The sequence below is a fragment of the Xyrauchen texanus genome, chromosome 19 (genome assembly GCF_025860055.1).
Source record: "Xyrauchen texanus isolate HMW12.3.18 chromosome 19, RBS_HiC_50CHRs, whole genome shotgun sequence".
NCBI lineage: Eukaryota > Metazoa > Chordata > Actinopteri > Cypriniformes > Catostomidae > Xyrauchen > Xyrauchen texanus.
In genome coordinates, this window is record NC_068294.1 from 28,256,197 (window position 1) to 28,276,387 (window position 20,191).

At 37.1% G+C, this 20,191-nt stretch overlaps 1 protein-coding gene across 1 annotated transcript; it reads right to left on the minus strand.

Moving 5' to 3' along the window:
* Window positions 1–1,115: 1,115 nt before the first annotated feature.
* Window positions 1,116–19,384, minus strand: slc9a6a (solute carrier family 9 member A6a). Its single transcript, XM_052149716.1, has 16 exons — window positions 18,998–19,384; window positions 17,282–17,481; window positions 16,538–16,615; window positions 16,278–16,354; window positions 16,063–16,175; window positions 15,018–15,123; window positions 11,981–12,122; window positions 11,786–11,891; window positions 10,983–11,071; window positions 10,553–10,666; window positions 8,780–8,891; window positions 8,469–8,622; window positions 8,006–8,033; window positions 6,719–6,801; window positions 6,413–6,518; window positions 1,116–5,569 (listed from the first exon to the last, which is right to left on the minus strand). Exons 1-16 carry the CDS (start codon window positions 19,365–19,367, stop codon window positions 5,276–5,278), a joined length of 2,172 nt encoding a protein of 723 aa, XP_052005676.1. The 5' UTR covers window positions 19,368–19,384; the 3' UTR covers window positions 1,116–5,275.
* Window positions 19,385–20,191: the final 807 nt, after the last annotated feature.

Sequence of the window (20,191 nt, forward strand, 5' to 3'; positions counted from 1 at the left end):
GTAAATTGTCTGCACTTATATAGTGCCTTTTTTAACCTTAGATGTTACCAAAGTGCTCTACATTGTGTCTAACTCTCACATACACACACGCCATGCAAAGAGAATTGAGCAGCTTGGGGTTCAGTGGCTTGCCCAAGGACACTTCGGCATGTGGAGTCATGTGGGCCAGGAATCGAACTGCAAACCCTGCGATTAGTAGCAGACTACCACCTGAGCCACAGCCGACCCTAAATATCATAATATTAGTCTCTGCTGTTGTCTGAGGAAACAAATTCACATTTTAAATGCTTGTGCCCATATTTCCAACATAATTTTGCAAATACGTGTGTTGCAATGGTACAACTCTTTAACTTCACAATTTAAATAAATCTGCTATAATTTGGGCACTCATAGAATTGAACATCATACAGGAATCCAAGCCTGCTGGTTCCATTTTCACAAAAATGCAGGTACAAGTTAAATTTTATATATTGGGCAAAATCTGTACAAAGTACTACAGAGAAGATACAGATCAGTACATGGGCAAGAGCCCACCAAAGTTTGTCAATGCTACAATGGGGGGAAAAAAAGGAACAAAAATAAGATTTGCTAAACACAAGCAGAAAATGTGCTTCAATACTAAAGATAAGGTCTACACCGTAATAACATTCTCTGAAAAAGAGAAATTATTTCTAAAGATGCTGAGATGTTGCTAAGAACTTCTTTGCCTTATAAGCTGAAGCCAATCACTTATTTCAACATTGCCATCAGACTATGATGAAAAAGTTAGACTAGTTGTAGAAAGCCTTCTCGGTTCACAGTTCCAAGTATGTGCAATTCCACTGAGGTTGTGTTTTTGTAGAGATCTGACCATATAAGGTATAGGCTACCTGATCCCTTCCTTAAGACAGAGCTCTCTTCAGCATGGGGCATTTTTTAGTTTATGAGAGAGAGCTGCTCTGTCTATGATGTAAATCCAATGAGTTACTCAACAGACATTAGTGTGAGAAAGTGGGAAATTATCTACACAGCTCCAAAACAGCTGCTTTCCGAACAATGTCAAAGCATACAGAGTTTACAATGCAATTTATGCTATCTGTAAATAAAAACAGGCCCCAAAATTCTTAACATCAGTGAGACAGGTTTAATCGAAAGCTCAGGTTTCTGTTTATTGATCATTGCACGCACATGAACAGATGAGAATATTTACACAGATGTCAACAGTCAGTACCTGCAACACATTAGAATAGAGGCTGCACACAGTGTGACTAACACACAGATTTGTATCAGTAAAAACAGCACATTTACCACCCATTTAAGCCCAATTAACTTGGTTTTGCTACTTTGGACACAGGTCTGCCTAGTATTAGGAGAAAAGTTGGTCTCTTTTTATTCATGTTTATTCTATTTTTATTCTTTTTTTTGAAGAGTATATGCTTTAAGACCATTTAAAAAAAAAGTTTTAATTTATCTCACCCCTGAATAATTGGGATTAAAAGATTATTTACTGTAACAATGTCTTTAAATGTACAGCACATTCTAGTTTATCATAGAGTAGAATCCATTTCCAATCTATACGGTGAATTCATAGGTTCACCAACTTCATTGACAATTTGAAAGAAGATTACACCTTCAAATCCACAAATACAAACTTCAAATACTTCAATTGGTAAATAGGACTTACAAAGAGATGTAGCTCTTTGCATTCAAATGATTGTTTTTGTTTTCCACATGAAGCATTGACTCTCCTTTGAAAGAGAAATTCAGACGTCCTGGTAAATGCTGGAGGAAAAACAACATGAGTTTATTCGTTCATCTGAAAATGCCATTGTGCTCTGATGAAGATAATAGCTGTATTCAGCTTGATCTCATTAAATTACGTGACTGTGGGGACATTTAAGCTCAATGATATTACGTGGCTCCTCTGTGGCAGTTCCGAGGTGAAATGTCCACTTAGTGGCACAAAAAAAAAAGAAAAAAAGTTGAAGCTGAAGCATGTAATTTTCCACTGTTAAAACAATTTCTCCTATACAAGCTTAATATGCAGAGACAACTATAAGCAAGTCATTCTTAGATACATTTTCATAAAACTATACACTGGGTCTCTGTAGTGCTATGAAATTTATTTTGTTTGTTTTGAGCGACCCGTCTATACAACCACAATAACATTGACTCCAATGGCGTGGAGGGTGGGACTATCTGTTTGTTCGATCATCGGAAGATGGGGGCGTATTCATAAAGCGGTTTTTAAAAAGTATTTTTTCAATTCCATTTGGTGATGCAGAAATGACATACTTCAACCTTAATTGCTCTTCCGAAAGTTTCCAAAATGCTCTATCGAGTTTTAAATCAACAAAACAAAAACCTAACCTATAGTGTCATAAAAGCAATTGTGAAATAAAAACAATTGCAGAAGCAACCACGTCATTTTGTAGTGCTTTTATGATACTTTCAGCTCATGCGTCGACTCGCATGCACTTTTGGACTTTGCATCGCAAGTGCAGCGATTTATCAGTTGAGCTATTGCGCAATTTGATCACTCCCAAACAACCTTGTAAATATAGTTGGTTATGTAATGCAAACGTTAAAATGAATCGCCTTACAAGTTATGAACTACAGTAAAAGCAAGCTAGTGTTTTGATGTCATAAGATGGCATTGTGTGAGGAACAGGGAGAAAATTAAGTGTTTGTGAACTGATAATCTGCTCTTTTACTCATGATGTGTGTGAAAGGGTACAAGTCATTATTGGTGTAGTGCCTCTAGTGTTCATTTCGCCAGAAAACTGCTGCAATACGTGCAATGAGCCAAGTAAAAATCATTTAGCAAAAATGTAGGCAAAGTAACATGTTTCTATGAGACCAAGTATGTCTTAGGTTCATCACTTGCAAAGAAAATTAAGCAAAAAAAAAAAAAAAAAAAAGAATATATATATATATATATATATATATTTTTTTTAAGTGCAAATCTGCTATAATCCATTGCCTCTCTGGAGATTAACATGTAGAAGGCCTCCACCAACCCTTTCTGTGACTGCTGCTACTTTAATGACTATTAGTCATTCTCTCAAAAGTCCAAACCATGTACCACTTTCCACCACACAGACAGTGGTGTCTTCTAAACACTTCATCTCTCAACAGCTCTACAGAGTTATGGATGCCCCCTGGCTCTCAACCAAACAATGGGCTGTCCTATCACAATATATGGATTCAAACATTTCCAAGGCAATCCATCAGCAGAGAAATTATAGCCACGGCATTCCACCAACAGATCAACACTGAAAAACAATAGAAAAGCTAAAACAAACTAGCAGTTTTCTGTTTGCTCCACTGGTAGAATTCATTACTTTCAAGCTAAACAACATTCGCCATGATCATTCTGGTCTTGGCTATATATAACTTCTTAAACCTATTGACAATTTATATTTCAATCCAGAATGACTCTAAATCATTAGGTGCATCCCAATTTGCATACCTCTACTATGCATTTAATGTAATTCAATGGCAATGGAAAAATATGGAGTCAAACAGTACACCAGTAATGAGACATGCTTCCACTTCACGTCATTGTGTCTTGATACCAGCGTCACCCTTATCAAAAACTGTTTGTGATTGGATACATTAGTTTTAACATCATCCCTATGTTTAATCATTACTTAGCTTATAGGTTAAAACATTAAAAATTGCTGTTACAGCCTCATCCTCACATTCCTCTCTCTCCCGCTGTTTTTGGGACTAAAAACCATTACAAACAATTCTCATCCACAGGTTGTGGGCAATATTACCCAAAATTATGTATGAATACATACCATTTTCAACATATTTTGATTTGGGATGCACAAACCTAATCTGTATACATTCAATATGGATGCTATGCAAATTGGGATGCAGGCCTAAATTTAAAGATGTTACTCAAATGACATTAATACAGATTGAATCCAGTGCATTTGCAACTGCTGTTCAGGTGCCAGTCAGTTGCAAAATGGTCACATTTTCAAGCCTGAAAACCATTACAGACAGAATATTTTCCCTGAACCTTTTCTTTTGATAAGTATGACTTATTAAATTCATTTCCGCCATTTTAAAATGTGTCTAACGTCTGAACAGCTACAGTATTATGCCTATTCCCACATACTTTCATATCAAAATGGTGCCGCTGTGACATTCAACACTGATCTAGACAATGTGTTCCAATTTATTAGATAACACACACACACACACACACACACACACACACACACACACACACACACACAAAGAAATTGGGTAGGAAATAGTGGAGGGATTTGGTTCTCCACATAACACGCCATCCAAAAACTAGGAATAATAAAAAAATTATCCGGCATAAGCATAGTTGTTTTTTTGTTTTTTATGTGTATGTGTGTTATTTTAGACATTCACAGTTAAACATGACATTTCTGAAAAAAAGAGAAAAAAAGATTTTAATGCTATGTAAAGCTTGTATTAGAAAAATAAAAATAAAATTGCACAATAAGATCGCCTCTCTATTTTTAAAATAACATATATTTTGTCGGTGCGGACAATAACACTTACAACAAGGCATACAACCTTCATAAATTCACAGTCAAAGGTCACAATATAAGATCATATATAAGATATAAGACCAGACCTGTGCGCAGACCGTTTAAACGTATGTCTATACACCCAATCACAGGTTACTCTGAGTGAATGGCATCTGCCTGCAGCAGGTCAGAGGCCCAGTACGGTATCAAAATACAAGGCCTCCATCTAGAGGACGGTAGAGAGTGTCTTTTGGGGGAAACTACATTCAACAGGCACTTGAATGACACCGCACAGCAAATGCAGAGCCACCAGTCAACATGCCTCTGTTTAGACTGTCACAAAGTGAGAAAGCAGTAAAAAGCGTTAGACCCACAGGAATTGTTATTGATTCTTTTCAGATCTTCTAAACAAGCGCTCGCACATCAAGAGAGGACACAAATAAGCATGCACGCCAGGTCATGGCAATATTTTACAACTTGCTAAACAAACAATAAAAATATGCATGGTAACCTTCTGAACTCTGTGATGTCATTAAGACATTGTTAGATCTGGAAAAAAATAGAGCAAACAATGCTTTGCGGAGAAGTTAATCAATATTTTACATTTCTGTAATACCATTAAAAGAACAGAAGAATGAGTGATGCATGAGGTAGAGACATCAAACCAGCCACTTCAAAGAGAGGAAAGGTGGTGAGAGAGATTGCTCCAGATGATGTAGAGATGATAAGAGAGAAGAGAGAGATAGACAGGCTCGTTCTGTCTCTGTCTTCCTTGTTCAGCTCATAGATTCGTTCTTATGCCGGTGACGGTAGGAGTCCAGATGCAGGGGGGGCTCTGTATCATCCATGGGCAGGACCAATCGGGTGCCTCGGATCACCAGCTCATGGTCACCGAATGCCAGCTCTCGATCCAGAGCCTCATCAGAGTTCAAGCCCACTCCTCCCACCGGCATGCCACTCGTGTGAGCACCTGATGCATCTGTGCTCACTGTGATGTCACCATATGTCAGAGAGATATCACCATCATTCAGAATGAGGTCAGAGTCGTCATCTTTGAGCTGCTCTTCATTCTAAGACAGAAGAGAGAGTGGTGATTCTTTGTTCAAGTTTGAGCACATTATGTATCCAAGTAGTCATTTCGATGTTTTTATTGAAAGTGAATTCCCATACACTTATTAAAAGAACAATCCGATTGGAGCGGTCTGAGGTTAAGTGCTTTTCTCAAGGGCACAGCAACCTTCCCGTTACCACTTATAATTATTTATGGGTAAATTATACATAACGTGTCCATTAATTATTTTTTATAATTGGTTAGTGTGTTTGAATAGGTTATTCAGTATAAGGGTAAAAGTGTACATCTTCGGTCATGTAACTTGTAACTGGTAATTTCTCTCTTTAAGTCTTTAATTTTTTTAACATCTTTTTGGTTTCACTAGTTCATTTGAAATGGTCTTGTGGTGTAACAAATTACATTTTTAATAATACAAAGTACAATAATAATATCCTTATCAATGAAACTGTCTACATTTCCATTTTCAGTAATTTCCTGACATTACTTACGTTTACCTAAAATGAGCAGATCTTCATCTATGCCATTGCTATTTGTAACAGATTGTTTTATCTATTGCAGAGCACAAGCAGATGCTTTCATGTCTCTGCTGAATACATGAATCCTCCATTCACTCTCTGTTCCAGTCTCTAAAATGGCAACCAAGAGTGAGTTTGAGGGGCCCTTCTCTACAAAACATTCATATTGTCTGTTAACATCTGGCAGTATTCAATAAATAAACAAACAAGCAGTTTTATTTGACTAATCAGACCCTGGATGACTTTAAACTCCATTTTAGGTCAATTTAATGAAACACTTCAAATAAACCACATGTTAGTGCAACATAAAATATGGTACTACAAACCTCATAAGCTTGTGGACTGGTGAGGCATCGTGCCAGAGGGCCACAGCAGGCAGGAAGTGTGGCAGTGAGTGGTGGTCCGCTGTGGGTCAGAATTGGCTTCAGATAACTGCAGGGTTAAGGCATTTCTCACAAAAAATAATGCTCACAATATAAGTCTCATAGTCTCTCAGATCTCATATTTGTTTTGGATATCGACTCTACGCTTTTTATGTGTCTTAAGTTAATTGTAAAGGTTCTGATTCGGTCTCTGCTCTGACAGATCCGTTCAGCTGGTCTCTAACAGGACCTGTACACTGTAAAGGATACTTGTGATCAAAGTTGTACCAGATCCTGAACAGCCAGGCACTCTCCTGTTTCGTGCTGCTCCTCTCCACTCCATCAGGACCAATCTGCAGATGGACACAGAGTGGAGCATCCTCATTAAAGAGATCGTTCATCCAAAAATGCAAATTCTCTCATCATTTACTCGCTCTCATGCCATCCCAGATGTGTATGACTTTCTATCTTCTGCTAAACGGGAAACTCATTTTGAAGTTCCAAATTGCACATAAAGGCAGCATAAATGTAACCCATAAGACTCCAGTGGTTAAATCCATATCTACAGAAGCAATATGATAGGTGTGGTTGAGAAATGAATCAATATTCCTTTTTTAATGTAATTTCTCCTCCCTGCCAAGTAGGTGGCAATATGCATAAAAAATGTGTATCGCCAAAATGAAAAGAAGAATATTAAACAGAAAGTGCAGATTTATAGTAAAAAGGACTAAAATGGGGGGCCTGTGTAGCTCAGCGAGTAAAGACGCTGACTACCACCCCGGAGTCGTGAGTTCGAATCCAGGGTGTGCTGAGTGACTCCAGCCAGATCTCCTAAGCAACCAAATTGGCCCAGTTGCTAGGGAGGGTAGACTCACATGGGGTAACCTCCTCGTGGTCACTATAATGTGGTTCTCGCTCTCGATGGGGCGAGTTGTGCGTGGATGCCACAGAGAATAGCGTGAAGCCATCACACGTGCTGTCTGTGGTATCGCGTGATAAGATGCATGGATTGACAGTCTCAGAGCAACTGAGATTCGTCCTCCGCCACCTGGATTGAGGCGAGTCACTACACCACCATGAGGATTTAGAGCACATTGGGAATTGGGCATTCCAAATTGGGGAGAAATATTTTTAAAAAGGACTAAAATGTTGATCTGTTTCTCACCCAGACATATCTTATCGATTCTGAAGGTATGGATTTATCCACTGGAGTAATATGAATTACATTTATGCAGCCTTATATACTCTTTGGACCTTCAAAGTTCTGGCCACCATTCAATTGCAATGTATGGACCCACAGAATGAATGAACGTTACATTTATATAGTGCTTTTCTGACACTACCCTCAAAGCGCTTTACACAGTGAACAGGGGGTTCATACACCTGGATGATGGACAGACCACACACTAGCTTTTAGTGGAGAGGAGAGAGTGGAGCAAAAATTACATGAAAACCCTTAAATACAACATACTTGATATTTCCTTAGTGAAATATCAATCTCTTTAACTTCCGTCATGACACTGTATGCATTTCTACAATAATCTAAAGCCTACTTACAGAGTACTGATCTGTGTCCACTCCAACACTGTCAAAAACAAAACAGTAGACATTAACAAAATGTAATGGAACACACAGAACAGAAACAAAAATATTCAAACCCATAGCTGGTCTTAATGCCTTCCTTCCTTTCTTATTTTAGTTTTTAGTAGCTGAATGAGTTCTGAATAGAATTTTACTTAGAGGTGCAAAAATGATGCAAAGAGGGAAAAGAAAGAAACACATTTAAAATGGTTAAAGCTGAAGTGTGGCATTTTCTTTAATGTTAAAATAATTTTTCCAATCCCAGCTTAATATGCACAGACCACTATATGTAAGCCATTTGTAAGTTGATTTCCTTGAAAATTGTTAAAGGTGCCACTATCAAAAACACTCCTGTTTCTTTGAGCATCCTGACCAGATTGACACAGCCATATTGTCTCAGCCAATGGTGGAAGTTTGGTCACTCAATTATAAAACTGACCGGATTTTCTGGCAGGAGAGCATCTGAGTTGTGCCTCCTCCGCAGAACCAGACAGTGAAGAAGACCACCAGCAGCGTGGTGGAGAACATCATCTGCCGTGCATATGTGGCTGTGTCCCTGATCGACAGGGCAAAGGTCATTGCACCACGAAGACCTGCGTAGGACGATGGGAACATACAAAGATTCATATTTTGTTATGGGTGATAAAATGTGGTATCTTAATTAAAAACAGATTTATGTTTTGGTATGTTATTTTTCATAGTTTAAATCTCAGCTAACCCTGGTATTTTGCTGCAGCTCTGTTTACAAACCTGCAAACATCATCATATGTTGGAACTTGGGGCTGATCTTGTTTCTGCGGCCCAAGTTGAGCAGGAATGAGAGGGGGTATATGTTTGCCGCTCTACCCAGAAACACAGCCAGCTGGGAGGGAAGACTGTTAAGGAGTGACTGAAAAAGCAACTAACACTGCAATGCCAGCTTCTACACTCTCTTCCAAAACTATGACATTATGTACTTCCTGAGTCTTTCAGAGGTCTCTATTCATGAAGTGTTCTGGACCATTGACTTCTGGTAAACACTATGATCTGTATCACCCTGGACATATCACTCAGCAAAAACAGCCAGCCACTTCCTTGCTGATATCAACCAATGTAGCACACATGCCCTTTTAATATTAGAAAATGTTTTAGAACAGCATTTATAACTTGTTTAAAAATATTTCGACAGCATTTTGAGAGACTACATGGAATATTTGTACATTTAAATGTATTTGTCTCTCAGCAGGACATTTAAAATAAACTACCAAGGCAAGAAGGTTATTACAAATTATGAAAAACAGAAATAAGACTAGTTGGAGCTATATCAACTATAATCTAAAATCTTGATGTCAAGAAAAAAAGTTGATGGACTTGTATGCATCAACTACCCATGTCTCTTAAAGGAATAGTTCACCCAAAAATAAAAATGATCTCATCATATACTCATCCTCATGCCCTTCCTGATGTGTATGACTTTTTTTTTAACATAAAAATGTATATTTTTAGAAGAATATCTCAGCTCTGTAGGTCCAAACAATGCAAGTAAATGGTGGACCGAACTTTGAAGGTCCAAAAAGCATATGAAGGCAGGATAAAAGTAATCCATAAGAATCCAGTGGTTTAATCAATGTCTTCAGAAGCGATATGATAGGTGTGGGTGAGAAACAGATAAACATAGATCAAGTCCTTTTTTTACTATAAATCTCCATTTTCATATTCTTCTTTTTTTATCCCCCTTTTCTCCCAATTTGGAAAATCCAATTCCCACTACTTAGCAGGTCCTCTTGGTGGTGTGGTTACTCACCTCAATCTGGGTGGTGGACGACAAGCCTCTGCTTTTGAGACGTCAGTCTGCACATCTATTTATGTGGCTCGTTTTGCATGACACCGCGGAGACTCACAGCATGGGTGGCTCATGCTACTCTCCGCGATACACGCACAACTTACCACATGCCCCATTGAGAGTATGAACCCCTAATAGTGACCACCAGGAGGTTACCCCATGTGACTCTACCCTGCCTAGCAACCGGGCCAATTTGGTTGCTTAGGAGGCGGGCTGGAGTCATTCAGCAAACCCTGGATTCAATCTTGCGACTCCAGAGGTAGTAGTCAGCATCAATACTCACTGGGATAACCAGGCCCCCATATTATTTTTCTTTTGGCGATTCACATTTTCCATGCATTACTGTATATGCAGGGAGGAGAAATTATAGTAAAAAAGGACTTAAATATTGATCCCTTTCACACCCACACCTATCATAACGCTTCTGAAGACATGGATTAAACCACTGAAGTCATATGGATTACTTTTAAAATGTGTTCATGTGCTTTCTGGACCTTCAACGTTCTGGCCACAATTCACTTGAATTGTATGGACCTACAGAGTAAAGATTTCATCTAAAAATCTTTGTTTGTGTTCAGCAGAAAAAAAGTCATAGACATCTGGAATGGCATGAGGGTGAGTAAATTATGAAATAATAAAAAAATTTGGGTGAACTCTCCCTTTAATACAATAGGCACAAAGTTCACTTAGTCAGAGGATACAAATGCTCCCACTATGAAGATTGGATTGAAGACATGATTATGGAAGGTAAACAATGTCAAGCCCATGTAGGAAAATATGAAGTTCTCAGCCAAGAAATTCAGCAGCTCGAATAACTAATAAATAAGAGAAAGCACAGTGACATCAGTTGAAATCACATTTTACAGACCAAAGAGAGAAACATTAACTTCATAATTGACAAAGTCCAAGGAAAACATTAACTTAAGCAGCACTGCAAAGCAAACTCTTTAGTGAAGGCATACAGTAACTAGATCACAGTTACAGTACACTGGTTTAGGTGTATAGCAAGCTAATCTTATTCCAATTTAGAATTTCAGCAAATCAGTGCATTGGAGAAAGAGAATAAAAATACAAGTTACTTATCAATGTTAAACAGAAACACGAGAAACTGCAATAATTGAACAATCCTACTTGTTTTGTCCTTTCTTGAGATTCAGGTGAAAGGTTGTTAAAGGTGTAATGAGCTTGTGTCATTCCACAGAAAAGAACTGCTACCACTCCTGAGAAGCATAAACACAACAAGATGAACAGTTATAGGAAGTCAGCATTTTAAATCATACAAAATAAATATATGGTATTTGTAGAGTCCAAAAAGCAGTCAACTGGTTTTGCTTCAGGATCTAGATTTGACATTGGACATCAAGTGGCAACCCATCATAGTACCATAATTGTTTGTTGCCCAAAGTAACAAAAAATGTCTTCAAAATCAAGCAAATTGATGAATTGGTTTCTTTTTGGTTTCTGAATGTCTCTTGAATTTTGATGGTTTCATGGTCTTGGCAGCAAATTATTTACAGGACAGAACACATTGTGATCAGCACAAATCATGCTGGTCCTCGCTGCAAATGAACTGCTAGTGTATTTAGAGTAGTCATATCTTCTTTTACATTGCATAGTTTTGTTCAAGGCTGCATGTCACACAACTTGTCAATGCTGACATCTGTCTTTTCTAGCTAGGTACAACCAAGTTACAGGATGAAAGTCTGACTGGACGTACAGCCTCTGATGTCAACAACAAAAGATATGGGAAGTGTTTTTTTTCCTACCTTTTAAAAGTTCATAAGCCTATTTATTATCCAATCATAACTACCCACAATTATATGGTCATTTTCATTTTATTATTTGCATTAAGCATTATTTTTCCCTAATATTTGGGACCCTATCAAAAAGGGACCTGCAACTTATTTTTTGAGGAGCACTGCTCTAAATCTCACCTGTAAATTCACAGGCCTCGGCCAGCAGGAAGGTGCTCCAAGACATGAGGAAGAACAGAGCGGTCTCCAGCAGCGGAAAGTCTCTAAGCTTGGTGAACTTGGTAACGTGGGGAGGAGTCAATGAAATTTACTTATGCATGAAGAATGCATTTTTATAACAAAAGTATGTGACAACACTGAGCTAGCAAAGGATATAAATGCTGTAACGATTCCAGTTGCAACTCCCAGGGCAAAAGAACCACTGAAGACTCCCAGGAAGATGCCCAAGGACTTCAGCATGGCCATAGCTTCAAACGTGTGAGTGTTGTCCCCATGGGGCTGATATGCTACAATTGACCTGATAACAAAATGCAAGCACACTTCAATAAACTTTACACTTCATATATTGCAGGTGTAGAGCCTGAAGATATTCTAACTTCAAACCTATAGAAATATAAAAGAACACTAAACTTGAAGAATTGAAATTGCTCCTCTTTAAAGAAATAGTTCACCCAAAAATGGAAATTCTTTCATCATTTACTCACCCTCATGCTATCCCAGATGGTTGACTTTCTTTCTTCTGTTGAACACAAACTATGATTTTTAGTAGAATATCTCAGTTCTGTTGGTCCATACAATTCAGTGAATTGTATGGACCAAACTTTGAAGCTCCAAAAAACACAAAGGCAGCATAAAATGTCTTCTGAAGCGATCCAAACGTAACTCTTATTTCACCATACATCTTGCCATTGCAGTCTCTAGGCACAATCAAGATTTCAAGCTTGATTATACTTTCTAGTGCTTGACGCAAATGCAGAGCGCTAGATGGTGCTATGAAATGTAATCAAGTTTGAAATCATGATCGCCAGGAGACTACTAATATTCAAGATTCATAGAGTAAAATGAGTTGCAATTTGGTCTGTTCTCATCCAAAATATTTTGGATTGTTTCAGAAGACAATGTATATTAAACCACTGGAGTCTTATGGATTACTTTTATGCTGCCTTTATGTGCTTTTTGGAGCTTGAAATTGTGGGCCCCGTTCACTTGCACAGTATGGCTCAACAGAGCGGAGATATTCTTCAAACAATCTTCATTTGTGTTCTGCAGAAGAAAGAAAGTCATACACATCTGCATGATGGCATATGGATGAGTAAATTATGAGAGAATTTTCATTTTTGGGTGAACTATTGCTTTAAGGGTTTTCATGTAATTTTTGCTTTAACAATAAATACACTTGATATTTCCGTAGTGAAAGTAATCATTGCTACCGATTTTTCAAAACAAATATTTGATAAATGGCAACATCTGAACTCACATCTGAACATATGTGAAGTTCTAATAACTGTCATTAGACAGACAGAGATTCTCAATTTATATATAATTTGAATATCTCAGGACCAGTGCCATGTGTTAAAGAAATCTATAAAAATAATACTTATTATAATGAATATCAATCTGAACAAAGGATAGAGAGAAGCTAGAGAAAGCTGTAATTTCTTTAGAGCAGCACAGCACCACTTCAAACTATCAAGCACATGGCTATCCAATCATCCAATCAGCAAATACCCACAGTACTGCCCCATGCACACATCTTTTATCTCTTCAAAAACTATTTGCAGTTGGAACATTTTGGAACCATCAAAACTAAATGCAATGGCTATTTCAAATGTGACAGGTTGAACTCTTAACTATTACAGGTGCTGCTGTGAAGCATAACTGTGGGTAATTTGCCCTGCATGTTCTGGTAGAGGCCAGTCAATGCACACACTAAAAATGTATTCTGCAGGCTTAAAGCTACATCTGCATCACACCCATTGAGGGGGGTTCTCTGTGTCTGGTTCCTGCCCTCTGCATGATAAGCCACACCTTCAGGGATGTAATGGCCTGCCCCACTTTGCCTCCCATAATAAAGTAGCATGCTGGAGTTGATGGAAGGTCCAGCAAGGGAAGAATCGGACGTTAAATGACAAGTGTTAATTATTCTATCCACTCTGAGTTGTTTGTTAAGTGACAGGAAATTACAATAAACAACATGATAAATGTCTACACATTGTGCATTTTATTCTGCTCATTCTTCCTTTGATTAAAAATAAATTCTCAGTCAGCATTGTTCCAAAACTCATACAATTATTTAAAAATAAACATGATGTTTAGTACATTCAAATTATATATATATATATATATATATATATATATATATATATATATAAAAAACACCTCTAGAGACATGATATAAACTCACTGCACAACAGTAGAATTTTCAATATTAAAACAAATATTTATTTGTTACAAATAATGAAAAATCTGTTTGTATATATTAGGGATGTGCCAGGGTGGTCGTTTAATCGACTAGTCATCCAACAACTGACTAGTCGATTAGAGGGGTTGGCTACTAATATTCATATTTTTACTGGTGGTGGTTTTAAATGGGAGACGCAATTCTCAATTTAATTGAGAGACAACTTCTTAAGAGTGTTTTGCACGATAACTTGCTGTGCTTAACAGTGAAAACACTCAGCATGGTAAAATGATCTGAAAGAAGTTGTCTCTTTAATACTTTGTTTTTTCATGCACTGTTTTACAGCAAAATTCTGCATCAACAATACATTACAAGACAATCACTGTCGGACATTAAGTCCTCTGCTGTGAGTAATGTTCCCATATTTGTAATGTACAGTGGAGAGATTAAAATCTTTTGCTTATTCTGTCCAACACTGCTTAAACAAATAGTTGCAGTAGTCAAGTCAAGTGGTTTTTATTGTCGTTTCAACCATATACAGTTAGTACAGTACACAGCGAAATGAGACAACATTCCTCCAGGACCATGGTGCTACATAAAAACATAAAAGGTTTAAACAGTTGATGTAGTGAACTAGATGTGTACCCATGTTACCTTGCAGTTCTGCCCTTTTGAATGTGCAATGAAGATCACCCTGAAACACTCCGGTTACATGAAGCATGTAATTCTGCATTCAGGATGCATATAAGTATTGGAGCCTTTCTTAATTCTTACTTTGATAATTTTGTGCAATGAGATGTTATAATTTTTTAGCCTTTTTATTTCTTGAATATCCGTTAGTCACCATGATGAAGTGCTGCACTGTGCGTCCGTATATCCCTCTGAAACGTGTCTGATCTGGTAACGTGACTTGTCATTTAAACAACCGACCGACTGACTAGTTGATTATGAAAATTGGTAGTTTTGCACATCCCTAATATATATACACAATAGTGTAGAATCAGGACTTACGAGGAAAGTACGACAGCAACAGCATCATTCAGAACGCTTTCTCCAAACAGCAGGGCATACAGATCAGCATCTACCTGTAGCTCGTTAAAGATGGCCAGGACAGTCACTACAAAACAAGGCAAAATTCAATGTTTAACCTTCAATTACAGAAATCAAATAGGTTTTTCTCTCTTAATTATGATTAAGGGATATATTTTAATAACTATATTGCTACAGTATAACTCAGCGTTTGAGTAAAAATTCCAATTACACAATTTATTTTTTTCTAGGAGTGGTTTTGGTTTCAATGTTTGTTTCAAATACCCAGTTCAAAACACTTTAAAAGGTTAAATTCACTCAAAAATGTTTATTCTCTAATCATTTACTCACCGTCATGCCATCCCAAATATAGAGATGAATTGGTCAAAACCCTGCATTTATATAAAATACTCTTTTGAATTTTCGGTTGAAATCTACAGTAGGTGACCCTGAATGTATGCCAGTGTGGTTTAATTTTGTTTCCATGTTTGTCCAAGAGCTATTACAAAAATATTATTATACTGGACTATTTGTTTGGAGTGTGCATATAATTAAGATTTTAACCAAAAATTCAAAATGGGACAAGAGTATTTTTCATATATGCAGGGCTCTCATACTTCTTGACCACTTAATCTCCATGATATTTTCCATAATACAGTTGTTTGAATTACTGAATAAGTTTTTTTTTTTATTCGTTTTATAGAGTTGACTAACAAAGAGCAATTTCAAGCAATTCAATATTTTAGTTTAAATAATTTTGTAGTCAGTTCTTTTAAGTATATTCCTATACACATAAACAAATTTAATCCACCCTGAGAAATCTTCACTAATGTAAAAAAATACCTGTATGAAAACTAGCCCTGGCCTACCCTATAGTGTAAATTGTTGCTTAAAACCAAAGCCACATACCAATTTTTCCAGATAGAGCAGTTTGATTAATACACCATAAAACATTACACCCACATTAATACACCCATATACTACTTGCATGCAGGGACGCTTATAGGGACTCATGTTATTGTAATACCTGGGTCAGTGGCTGAGACAATGGCACCAAAGAAAAGGCAGTCAGTGAAGAAGAAGTCCCCAGCCAGATGGCCAATTTGCTTCATCAGCATCACACAGCCATACATTAACAACCTGTAAAACAAGCATGCACACATCTGAATGCAGATTCTCAACATTAATGTAACACTAACTACCTCCATGTAGATATCAAATAAAGACATTGTGTGCACTGACCCAATGATAAAACAAGACACAACTGTTCCCACAAACGCATAGGCAAGAATAGACCCCAAGTTCCTGAAGAAATGTCTCTGAAACACAGCAAGAGACAGAAAGAAAAAAAGCCCTTGATTTGTGCGCATGGTTTGTTAAATTAAGAACTGGTTGAAACTGAATTTCTATTAACATGGTGCTCTTCTCACAGTTAATCAAATGGTCAGCACACAACAGCTGGTCTAGACTTAATCATAATAAATAAAAACAACTGTCCTTACCCGCTTTAAACTGTATCCAGCATGAAATATAATGGGGGGCAAGAGAATATTGAAGAAAACCTCTGGGTCAAAGGTCACCTGAAAACAAAGATAACCATATTATTTACATTTCAGTTTCAAAATACAATACTTGTGCCATTCCATACTGGGTGTTGCATTTAAAAAAAAAAAAAACTGAGCCATTATTTCTTAACATTATCTTGAAATGGTTACTGGACACAAAATGGAATCAAATTTGTATAAGTTATTTAGGGGTCAGAGGTCACTGTATTTCAGTAGGATGTCACTCTCTGTGCACATTAAAATTAAAACTTCCAATTTAAATGGCATATATTTGAACAGCTTATTTATTAAATCCTTACACCCTCATAGTTTAATTGACAAAGTTGAATTAAGTTAGGAATAATTTTCTGTTCTAACGGAGAACAACAGTTTAGGGATTAACCAATCACAGATTAATTCTGTAAAACGTAAAATTAGTGTGTGCATTTGTGTGTCAACACAAATTACCGTAAATTAAAGTTCAATTAGGAATTAGTTTAAAGCAACTAAAAAGATACAAATTACGTCCACCAAAACCAATCCATTTTAAAATACCGAAGTAGGTATGAGTCATGTCCAAAATATTTGATTCTAAAACAACACTTGTGGATGAAGTCAAACTTTGATTTCAAATTAAATTAAGGTTGAGTCTGTGTTGTAGACCTAAAGCTGCTGTATCGTTGTCGGGATGTGATATTTTACCTTGCGGAGCATCTCGTTGTCCTGGATGTCATTAAAGTCACTGGGATCGATCTCTCCTTTCAGAGTGTACTCATAGAATTTACCACTGACATTGACCAGTAATGTGGCTGGACTGGCATTGACATTACAGCTCAACGTAATGTTGTTCACATCACTGGGCACATGGATACCATAACGCAGGACAACACCTACAAGTAACCCTGATGAGAGAAACAAAATGTATGAGACAATCAATTACAGAGCAGAGCACACCAAATGTCAATTGGGAGCTAGACTTAAAGGGATAGGTCACTCAAAAGTGAAAAAAATTAATTATTTATTTACTCTCATGACATTCTGACATGTTAGCCACTAACATTCAGCCTTAAAACCACCTTTTGTATTCCGTGGAAGAAAGTCATACAGGTTTGGAACAACATGAGGGTGAGTAAATCGTCAATTTTTCATTTTTGGGTAAACTATTCCTTCAACATGTTAGAACTGATATCCCCTAACTGATCAAATATCCAAGATGTCAGACACATAATTGACCTACAAATGAATACATTCCTATATATAAATTCTCTCATCATTTACTAGAGTATTTCAGCTCTGTAGGTCCATAATGGTGGTCAAGACTTTGAAGCTCAAAAGCAATCCAGAAGACTCCAGTGTTTTAATCAAATCTGAAGGCTCTGAATTCTTAATTTAATCTGAAGTGATCCAGTTGATTTTAGGTGAGAAGTTACAGACAAAAATGCAACTACATTTTCAATATAAATCATTACATCTGTCTCCTTGGCGATCATTATTTCAAGATAGATGACACTTCCTTTAGCGCCATCTAGCGCACTGGCATGGGTCAACCACTAGGAAATGTAATCAAGCTTGAAATCATGATCATGCCTATTAACTGCAATGGCAAGATGTACAGTGAAAAAGGAGTAAGATTTTGGTCTGTTCACATCCTAAATCGATTGGATCAGTTCTGAAAACATGGATTAAACCACTGAAGTTTTATGGATTACATTTATGCTGCACTGTATTAAAGTGTTGTCACTTGCATTGTGTGGATCTCTACAGAACGGAGATATTCTTCTACAAATCTTCATTTGTGTTCAGCCAAAGAAAGAAAGTCATACACATCTGGGATGGCATGAGGGTGAGTAAACGATGAGACAATTTAATTTTCATTTTTATGTAAACTATCCCTTGAAGACAACAGGAAATAATTTTCCAGTTCAAATACACATAAAAGGGACTATTCTTTATCACAGGATTGTTAAGCATTACATTTAAGATTGCTGCCCACAAATACTGCCTAGGTAGGAAGATCAATAGAATTTGAAATACTTTATATTCTATATATTTGCTCCTGAATCAACCAAATACGATGTTGCCTGCGATGCTGTGTAAATGTGGCGCTTTTGTTGTTAGGCAGAAGGATTGCAACCATTAGTGCTTAGAACTCTTTCTACTAATTATTTCAACAAAACTGTCAGGCGTTATATTACAAAACTGCGCAAACTGGCAGGCAGATTAACCCTTCATAAGAGACTGCTACTGGAAAACTAGCCTATACATTACAGGCCTGATTTAAACTGCCACACTGCTTTGAACAGCCATGCCGTAATTACATTGAACAGATCTCATTAAATCGTCGACTTTATTGAATTATTTTTGCTGCTGACAACATAAAATGTGTTCATAGCAGAGGCAAAGATCTGACATCCTCACCATATATCGTAGCCAGTCCAGTCTCGTGTAGAAACCTGAAGCGGCGGTGTTTAAACAACCATATGGTTAAAATGGTCAGGGTGAGGAGCAGAATGAAGACCAGCAGGTCTGCACTGTCTTGTCTGTGGCTCTCTTCAGCTTTCTTCTCTGTCACGATGTTCTCCATTGCACTGTCTTCAGCTCTGCACAGGCACAAACAGATGGACAAGCTCGCTACAACAAACACAGGCAGACTTTCCCAGATTTTCCTCGTGACGTTGGTTTTCCACATCTTGGCCATATTGGCATTGCTTTTAGATGTAAAGATTAAAACTAATAAATGCACAAAGGATCGTTGAACACAGGCAGGTGCATAAGCAGAAACAATCATAAGCTGTGGATTGTTCCTGATTCCTAGCAACGTTGCGCCCACCATACGTAGCGTCACATGACCAACCAAACTGTGCGTCTTGTTTCATTCTGCACCGTCATTCTTTTATAGAAAATATTTTATACATAAATTACACATGTACATACCTGTTTAAATTATTTAACTGATATAAAAAATTATTAATATTGCCGTATAAATTATAATCAAATAATAATTATTCATGATGAAAAAACTCCTGACATTTCAAATTCCCACACACTCCAACATGTTGCACTGCTTGAAAAAATTCTCTGGAATCTCCCTTCGTCTATTTTAAATATGTTTATGACATTTTCACAGTACATTCAATGCTGGTAATTAAAGGAATGTTCCGGGTTCAGTACAAGATAAGGTCAATCGACAGCGTTTGTGGCACAGTGTTGATTACCACAAAAATGTAACCCCTTCAATAATAAAAACAAGTGAACAAGTAAATGTTTCATGCTGCAAACCCCCTATGTTCAAGCCAAATCTATGCCCTAGATCCTAACGATGTAAAATTGGCTATATGTTTGTAAGTGATTTTAACACACTAAAATCATGTTTACATGTATATCCTTTATATCTTGTGGCTAAACTTGAGAAACTGAGTATTTTAATGTTCAAAAATTGGCCCCAATTCACTTCCATTGTAAGTCCCTCACTGTAACCTCGATTCTTGCATTTATTTATTTTTTCTTCTTTTCTTTTAAAGGAGGTTGATTTCCAAAAAAACCATTTTTGTGGAAATCAACATTATGCCACACATGCTGTCGATTGAGCTTAACTTGTACTGAACCCGGAAT